General features: G+C 27.2%; 1 protein-coding gene across 1 annotated transcript in view; it reads right to left on the bottom strand.

The window, feature by feature from the left end:
• LOC100201488 (importin-4) overlaps positions 1-10166 on the bottom strand; it is a 97741-nt gene that overhangs the window by 15422 nt on the left and 72153 nt on the right. Inside the window, exons 27-31 of the mRNA XM_065820630.1 lie at positions 9126-9203; positions 1437-1494; positions 1260-1365; positions 685-875; positions 373-567 (exon numbers count right to left, since the gene is read on the bottom strand). Coding sequence (XP_065676702.1) covers positions 373-567; positions 685-875; positions 1260-1365; positions 1437-1494; positions 9126-9203 — 628 coding nt within the window. The remainder of the gene's footprint in view (positions 1-372; positions 568-684; positions 876-1259; positions 1366-1436; positions 1495-9125; positions 9204-10166) is intronic.

Here is a 10166-nt window from a genome sequence, read left to right as displayed (position 1 = left end):
ACTGTGAGTTACAATACACATGTATAAACATGTGTATACATATACTGTGAGTTACAGGGTCAAAATATGTTTCAAAACAGATTCTTAGTAAAAAGTTCGCTTAAACAGGAAAATTTTTATGTCCCTGTAAATACAATCAAGTATGTTGTAAGCATGTAGTAAGTAACAAGTAAGCTTGTTCAAAAACCGATTCAATCACTTAAAAAAATAGACAAAAGATATTTGTTTTTTTATTCATGTTTAATTATATTTCTAAAAAATTTATTTTTATTTTATAATTTTACTTTTTATTGCTGACATTTACCTCATTAATTTCATATTTAATTTTTGTTCAAATTATTACACAATAAAATAAATTCAAACATTACTTACAGATTTCTTCATAATTTCTGGAAGAATGATGTTAAAATATTTTTGAAAATTTTCTCCACCAATAGCTTGAGCAAATGAAGGTAAAAGATCTCCTGCTTGCTCAACCAAAATGTGATCAAGTTCAGCAAGAGAGTCATCTTCATCTAAAGAAGCATGACTAGGTTCCTCATCATCTAAAAACTGCTGACAGTGCGTCTTTAAAAAAAAAAATAATAATAGAGAAAAAAAACTTATATATATATTTATAATTAGTACATGAATGTATTAAATATAGAATTATATAATTAAACAAATTAAATTAAAAATTATTACCTTTCCTTTTAACAGATTTAAAATTGAATTGGCAAGATCATCTGCATATTGTTGTTCAATAAAGAGATCTCCTTTTAAATCTTTGATCAAATCATTAAGTACTTCCACAACAGCAATTACCACTGAGCGATCATCATCTTTATTGATTACATTCAAAGCAGTTGGAAAGCTTCTGGCAATATACATATTGACTATTGTAAAAAATAAGAATATTCCATAACAAAAAATATTTACAAAAAAAAAAGATTTTTAATCATTGATGTAAATTAAACTAAAATTTATAATTAAAAAATACGTAAAGAAAAAAAATTAGTTGGCTAAAAATAATAAATTAATAAATTAACTAACTTTAAACTTAAAAGCAAATTATAAACTTAAAATGTTAGTCAACTAATTTTAGTTGGACAAAATAGTTGTTTTTACAATAAGTTTAAACTTTAAAATACTTATTATTAGATCAATAAAATAGTTATATAATTGTTTTAACACAAAGAAAGAAAGAATTTTTAAACACCTGTTCTAAGTTTAGCTAGGATTTGTTTACAACAAATTAATGAGTATTTAATATAACATACCAGTTGACAAATCTGAAACTTGGTTTTCTTTAAGATGCTTATAAATTACTGATGTAAGTCGACAACAACCTGTTACTGATGCTTTTCTTACATTTTCATGAGGATACTATAAAGGTAATTTATAAAAATCAAAAAAATTTATCTTGAAAAAAAAAGTAAAACAAAATTTCTACTCACATCAACTAACAAAAATATTTCTTTGAAAACTTCTTCCATATAGGACATTATTGGTTTTCTAAAGTAAAACTTAAAAAGATCACATTGTGAAATGTCACATTTAAAAAAATATATTTTTATTATACATTTATATACACATATATACATTTTTTTATTAAAAAACATAGGGTAAAAGATTTGTTCTTTGCTTTATTCCTTTTTTTGAAACTCTGTTTACTTATAACTTTTTACTCATATACTCTCTTCAAACAAAATTTGAAGAGAGTATAAGAAGAAAAAACAAAGTTACTTAACCAATATAATTTTTGCGGTATGAAATCTGTTTTTTGCAGTCAAAAAAATTTATTTTTTGCAGTATTTGAAAAAATTTGTTTTGCGTTTAATTGGTTTTGGCAGTTTGAGCACATCCTGAATTAAAGTTAAAGAAACTAGAACTGCTGTTTCATTATGAAATGCTGATGAAAATATATCAGTGTGCTGCTTCATGACTAAAAAATTTAGAACATAGTAACCAGAGGTGTAGCTCAAAAGGTTATGCAATGGCTCTATATTTTCCTGTATTTTTGATATGTAATAAAGAATAGCTGTTGCCTTATCAATTGGTACACAATAAGATTCTACACGATAAAATTAACAAAAAAATATTTAATCAAAAAAAATAAACCATTTTATTTATACTGACAACCTGTATGACTACCTTGAACAGGAGCAATTATTTTAATGATAACATTTTTTAAGACAAAGCTGCGTTTGAAAAAGTTGGAATTTCAAAACATTCAGAAGTTACTTGTGCATCTAAATTGGAAGCAAATTTAGATTTATTATCTACTCCAATACAAGATCAAGATGTATACTCCAATACACCGCTCGAGACGAACATTCTTTATATTTAGTGGGAAAGATTCCTGTACCACGAAACCATTAACTTTTTTAAAACTTAATCTCATCAACCTCCTTGCAACCATTTTTTCTTTTCAACTTATTAACTACCTTTTATTCATTCTAATTTGGCTGGTCTAAAAATTGATGTATCACACATTTGAAGAATATGAGTGCAATTTGGAGGAAAAGACACTATGTGAATTCCCCGAATCTTTGCACCATTTAAATAAATGAAAATTAATGTGACTAGGATGATTGCCTAAAAATAAAATTGGGACATGCAACATCTTTCAATTCGGTGTCAATTCTTTGAATATAATCTTTAAAGGAGCATTGATTTTGTCATCCAGATTAAGTTTCAGTAAACAAAAAATTGCCATAGACAATTCCAGAAGCATATGCAAGATCTTCTGTCTGTGTGAACTTTTCATAATAACCTGGGTTTTTAACAACTCTAAAGCAATAGCAGACAGTAATATTTTCCTGATCGATATTGTAAAAAGTTTCTAGACAATTTAAAAGTTATTATTATTATTAAGTTATTATATTGTAAAAAGTTTCTAGACCATTCCTGCTTAAAAAATTGCCAAAAAATCTTGTAATTCTGGTGACTGGAACGATCGCTGCTTTACTAATATATTCAGGGGTACAAATAACTATTTTAGGATTTCTTATAAGGATTGGTCAAACTGCAGAGTATCTGCAGTTTGACCAATCCTTAAGATTTTCATGATTTTTATATTTTTGTGATTTTTAATTAAAAAAAAAAAAAAATTCTTAACTTTTCTATTAAAATGCAGCAAAGAACAAATTTTTTTACTGAAAAAAACGTATTCATTGTTTACATAATTTTAAAGTTGTTTATTATTGAACAAACATTATATTCCCAATGAGGAATCAAAAATATTAAAGATCAGGGGTGCCGCCAGCATTTTTTGGTCTTTGAGATAGCTAACTCTCAGGCATGGAGCAAGCTCCAAACATTTATATTTTTATGCTTATGTCAAATAAGGATGCTTTGCAAAAAATTGCGATGATTGGAGCTTGGGAACAAAAAAGCTCCAAAATTTTGAAAGGAAGTATAAAATTATAAATGTTTAAAGTTTGCTACATGTCTAAAAGTTAGACATGGAGCAAACTCCAAACATTTCAAAGACCAAAAAATGCTAGCAGCGCCTCTGTTAAAGATTATTATGTATTCTCAAATATTAAAGATAACATCAAAGATAACATCCATTAAGTGTAGAATAAAATGAAAAACTTGAATCACCTCAAATTTTGTTTTACAAAGAAAAAATTCAATCTTTGAAACTTAATTATGTATTTAAAGTTATGTTTACAATAAATGTTTAATTTTTGTTTAGATTGGTTTTGTACACATTTTTACAGGTTTTGTGAGCTAGTCAGAACATTCAAGTAATCTACAGCTATTTTTTTGATAAAAAAAGTGTATACTGCAAATCTTTTACCCTATATATAACAATTTTTGCTGTAATAAAAACTCTTCTCTGGTTGAAGAAAAATATTCTTGTGTCTCTCTCTCTATGTATATATACTATACTCAATCCATATGTTAGGTCGCAATTTCTTAATATCATTTTTGCGCTATTAGAGTAATGAAATGTGCTTTAATTATTAAGAAAAAGAAGAAAAAAAACGAGCAATAATGAAAGAAATGAGTGCTGCCCCATGCCAAGTCCTCAGTTGATGTAGCAGCACTCTGTTCTGGGTCAGTCTATTTGATAGTCGCTGTATGTACTGAAGCCCCCATAACTAACTGTTTTTTTGTGATATCATCTGCGTGCATCTAATGCTGCATATATATGTATGTAAGTATGTATGTATGTATGTATATATATATATATATATATATATATATATATATATATATATATATATATATATATATATATATATATATATATATATACATATGTATATATATTTGATCCCCACCACATCTCTGGTAGCGGCCTTGTTCGTCAAGGTTCGTGTTTCAGAGTTATAGAGTTGATAGAGGGTTATACCACAAATATGTAGCCTCCTCGGTCTTAAGGAGGTGAATTAACAAAAATAATAAAAAAATATATAAATTAATTATATATTAATTAAAATTGTTTTAAAGACAAAAAAAAGTTTTTTTTCAACTTATTTGATAGACTGCCTGCCCCAACTAAACCCTCAATCGATGTTGCGGCACTTCCTTGTAGCAGCAGGTAATAAGATAGTTGATGTAGCAACACTTATTGCATGTTTTACAGTTTAAAAAAAAACAAACATTTAGAATGTTATTATTTAAAAAAAAAAATAATAAGAACATTTAGTATGTTCATAAAAACTTTCAGAATGTTTTTATAAACAATTGAGTTTTTTAATTTGGGTCTTTGGATTTTGAAAAAAAAAACCATAAATTTAATTACTTTCATTAACTAAATTAATACGTTTTGGTATAATTTTGTCTTGTTAGGTGGAATAATTTCTTTTTTTTTAATACAAAAACAGTAAATTTAAGATCTTTACTATAGGAATATATATATATCCGAATTCATATTTATATATATGTATATATATACACATATATAAATTTATATATATATATGTGTGTGTATATATATGTGTGTGTATATATATGTGTGTGTGTGTGTGTGTGTGTGTGTGTGTGTGTGTGTGTGTGTGTATATATATTTATATATACATATATATACACACACTTTTTATTTATATCTTTGTTTCCAACAAGGCTGCAAGAAACCACTGCAAGAAACTAAAGTTGGAAGTTACTGGAAGAGAAAAGATGAAGTTTGTAGAGCAAGATAATAATTGACAGACAACTTAAAAGATTGCAAATTATATGAATCAAGAAAGCAAGAGGAAGGAAGCAAATTCCAAAGGACTGATGTTTGAGGAAAAAAATTAGAGTTCAGAATAAGAGTTTTTGGAGCACTTAGGAACAGTCACAGAAAAAGGATGGGACTTAATTGAATGACAAGTAACACGGAATGAACTTTAGTAGATAGCACAAGAGACGCTAGCTCTTTAGAGCAGTATCCATTATAGTATATGTAGAAAAGAGAAAGAGAAGCAACGTTACGACAATGTGATAATGGTTGGAGGTTGGCTGCAAGAGCTGGTCCAACTATGTTTACAATGCGTTTTTGCACTTTGCCTAAAATAGAAAGGGCATCATTAGAAGATTCGCCCCAGATATGGCAACAGTATTCCATATAAGGACGGATTTTAGATTTATAGAGATAAAGAATAGAATGCAGAGTAAGAAAGTGTCGAGCTCGATAAAGAGATGCAACCTTAGCAGATGCTAATTTTGCGATGGATTTGATATACGGTTTCCAAAAAAGATCGGAAGTAAAAGTTAAACCTAGAAGATGAAGGGTAGATAACTCATCAAGTACATTACCGCTCATAAATATAGGAAGATCTAAATTATTGCGATAACGATTGGCTGAAAAAATTTGAGTTTTATCTGAGTTAAAGTTCACCAGTCACTGAGGGCCCCACGTCGTTGCAGAAGTAAGATCCTTTTCGAGCTCAGATGCCGCCTCCAAGCAATCAGAGAGTGTTGGCTTCTTATCATGACAAGAATATATGGATAAAAACCTTGATGCCAAGGATTGAACCTTGAAAAACCCCTGAAGTTACAGGGTATGAAAAAGAGTGCTGCTTTTATAGTATGGTTGGAAAGGAAGGACTTAATAATCTTAAATATGTTACCAGATACACCGTAAGAAGAAAGCTTATGGAGAAGAACAGCATGCCAAACTTTATCAAAAGCTTTAGAAATGTCAAGAGCAATAGCCTTAACCTCTCCACCTCTATTTAATGCACGGTAAAACCTATCGGTTATTACTGTTAACAAACCAGCTGTAGAATGAGAAGATCGAAATCCATATTGATGATCAAAAAGTTATAAGAATCAAGATGAGAGATTAAGTGTTTGTTAGTTAAAGATTCAAAAACCTTGCTTATGATAGGAAGAAGACTAATGAGACGGTAAATAGATGAGTCAATTCGCTCTCCAGAACTTTTGAAGGCAGGGATAACAGATGCCGCTTTCCAGCATGCTGGTAAACAAGACTCTGATAAGCACTTGTTAAATAATTTTGAAAGTATAGACGACAGTTCCGGAGAACACTTCTGCAAGACTATAACAGGTATGTTGTCTAGACCACAAGCTGTAGAAGAGTCTAAGCAAGAAATCACTTTTGATACAGAAGCTGGAGTGATACAAATGTCAAGCAATGGATCAACCTGTTTGACGGCTATATCGGGTAAAATGCAAATAATGGAATCAAGAGATGATATTGATGAAAAGTTCTTAGCAAACAATTCAGCTTTGTCTTTAGATGAGGTGACAAGTCTGAACCATACAAGAGAGGTGGAATAACAGAATAGCCGTTATTACTGATACTGTTAAAGATTCTTCAGAAGTCATGTAGGCCTAATTTTTATGATAAAATATGAGATTTTATGACCTGAGAATAGCAAGCTTTGGCATTAGACAAAACCTTTTAACAATGGTTTCTAGCAATATTAAACAGACGTCTGTTTTCTGGAGAGTTGTTTTGCTGATAGATATGGAAGTAACGGTTTCGATTTTGCAGAAGCACAATGTAAAGAAAACCATGGAGTAGAGTGAGACTTGACCTGGAATCATCAAGAAGGAATAAAAAATTCCATACCAGCCTGAATCCAAAGTTATGTTAGAAGCACATTTTTCAGCAAGAAGACGAAAGATTTCCACCCAAGGTACATCACGAAGAAAATCACGGAAGAGTTCCAGTCAGCTTTAAGGTAGTTGTTGCAAAAATTGAGGGCCTTAACGCCATATATATATATATGTATATATATATATATATATATATATATATATATATATATATATATATATATATATATATATATATATATATATATATATATACATATATATATATATATGTATGTATATATATATATATATATATATATATATATATATATATATATATATATATATATATATATATATATGCAGTTAATAAGAGTTTGAGTTTCATAGTTTTTTATTTTTTCATTATTGGAATGCGATGGAAACCTTGGGGTTTATGCAATTGTATATTTTTACGTTTTTGATATTTTAAATATTTTTAAGCCTTGTTTTTAAGATATATAATTTTTGATTATATTGCTGTGCTCATGTCTAACATTTGAAAAAGTAACTTTGAAACTATTAAGATTGATTTTGAAAGATTAATATGTTTTTTAAGATAATAAAAAAGTGCCAGAGGTTAACATTACCACTGATAAAAACATGTTTTAGTTGACTGATCATTTTGTTTGCTTTATTTAACATTTAACATTATTTAATATTGACTGCTTTATTTAACATTTAACATTATTTAATATTGTTCTTGTTGTTATTTGTAAGATTGAACATAGATTTAAAAAAGCAGATTTAAGTTAAACACAGTATTGTTTTTCCAATTTTTTGTAATTTACATTTCTCATTAGTTACCATGTTAACTGGATTAATACATAAGACATGTATTAATCAAGTTAACAAATTGTAAAACAAAACAAAAACTAACCAAAAAAAATGTGTTTTGTTTAATAGAACTGAGTTTAGATATTTTAAATCTTGCTTTAAATTTCATTTTTGGATATTTTACTAAAGTTTTTTTGTGAGAAATTTTGTCTTATTTTTATTTGAGTTTAGATTCATTAATTCATTTAGATTCAATTTATGATGCATTTCTTACATAGCACAGCTTTGTATGGGATAGTACTAGTATCAAGTAATAATTGAAACAGAAGTGTTGAAACCCAGGTTGAATCACATTTCTCACAGTACAAGAGAATTTATCTAATAACTTTAACCCAATAATCTTTAGATTGAATAGTTTGTAATTAAATTGAGAAGAATGTTTTCATCAGTAGTGTTTTGCAAACATTTTTCATCAGTATTGTTTTTTCAAAGATTAAAATTAAGCAGCTAGATAAAAATTTTTAATTATAATTTTTTCATTAAAATTTTTTCATATAAATACAATGAACAAATACATTATACTACGCTAAATTATCAAGAGCAACAACTTTTTTTAACAACTGTTTTTGTTAGTGATAATTTACTTTGTAGAAGTGACTTTTATTATTGAAATAAATTTAAACTGTTTTATTTTCTGTTGAAGTATAAATATATTTTTTTGGTTCTTTTTATCAATCACAAGAGAAGATACTGCAAATTTGAGAAGATACTGAAAGTCTGAGAAGATACTGCAAATCTGAAAAGATACTACAAATCTTGACACTATAAGTCTGAGGAGATAGATACTGCAAGTTTGCAAACTGAAAGTGACTGATTAGTTGTCATCATAAGAATTTGGTTTTAAAGCTTTAAGTAAAATGTATTGAATTTCAGAAGTCTAGATTTTTGGTGATGTATATTGCTACTCCACCATCAGCAAACAGTGAATTAAGAGTTACACAAATTATGTCTGTTTTCACAATTTATTCATGTTCATTTGAGAAAATAAAGATTGCTGATAGTTTTGAGATAAAAACATCACATTAGCAGTTGTAGTTGATATTTTTAATGAAGTATTTTAAAGTACAATTTTTGCTAAATAGCTCTGTTTTGTAAAAATTGTCCTCAAAAGATAATTGTGAAAAAAATAGAAACTTTTGAATAAAAAGTTTTTTTTCACAAAAAAGATACTAAAGTTTAAAAATAAACAATGTACAAAAGCATAACAAATAGAGTGAGAACTTTTTCTAGCTTGATGTATAACAAAAAACAAGACAAAATTTTACCCAACATTTTCTGCTAATTCTGCAAGTGAATTTATTGTATCTTCTTTTTCATCCATGTACGCATTTTCTACTGTATAACTAAAGATTAACATAAAATTAACATAAACTGAAAATTATAAAATTAAATATATAAATATGAAATTAATTAATGTTAAATTAACATCAAACAAAAATATTTAATTTTTTAACAAAGTCGACTTTACCTAGACAGGTTGTTGTGGGACTCTAAAATAGTCTAAGAAATCCTGTATATACAAAGAAAGAAACAAGGACTTTAGGAGTTTTTGCCGCATAGATGCAGTCATAACATTATTTGTAATGAAAAACTTCTTTATTATTTTTGCATTCAATTACTAGTTGAACATTTTTAACAGAAGAAATAATATACAATAAAAATATATACAATAAATAATATATAACAATAATAATATATACAATAATAATATATACAATAAATAATATATAACTAGAATAAAAAAAAAAATATATAATATAAAAAAATAAATATAATTAAAATACAACAAATATACTTTAAACTTAGTAAAATTCATAAAAAGAAATAAGGATACATTACTACAAAAATCTCAGATTGTTGGTTGAATTGCAACAGAAAATTTGTAAAAAGTTTGTGGAGATTTTGAACAAAGACCATATAAACAAAAAATATTTTGAGAATTCAATGTATTATTTGAGTGACAGGTATACTAAAACTTAGTGTTGATCAAGAAAATCATTGGATCATAATTGTAGTATTAGATGAAATGACAAATTTCAAGATGTTTTTGGAATAAAAACAGGAAACTACTGAATTCATCATGTCACTAAGATAATGTTATTTCATAAATACAACTATTTGCTTCTTCAGTAATTCAACAGCTTGTCTGACAAATTATATAAGTTATATTGAAAGAATGAGAATTTGTTTTGTTAGTTCAATCTATTGTGTGTGATCCAGGTACAATTAATATTACAGTACATAATATTTAAGGCATTTGAAACTTGTTTTTAAAAAAATAAACCGTGTGTTAAATATCAAACATT

This window comes from Hydra vulgaris, chromosome 15 (assembly GCF_038396675.1).
Source record: "Hydra vulgaris chromosome 15, alternate assembly HydraT2T_AEP".
Lineage (NCBI taxonomy): Eukaryota > Metazoa > Cnidaria > Hydrozoa > Anthoathecata > Hydridae > Hydra > Hydra vulgaris.
Note: the sequence above shows the minus strand (reverse complement) of the source record. Positions and strands in the feature narration are given on the sequence as shown.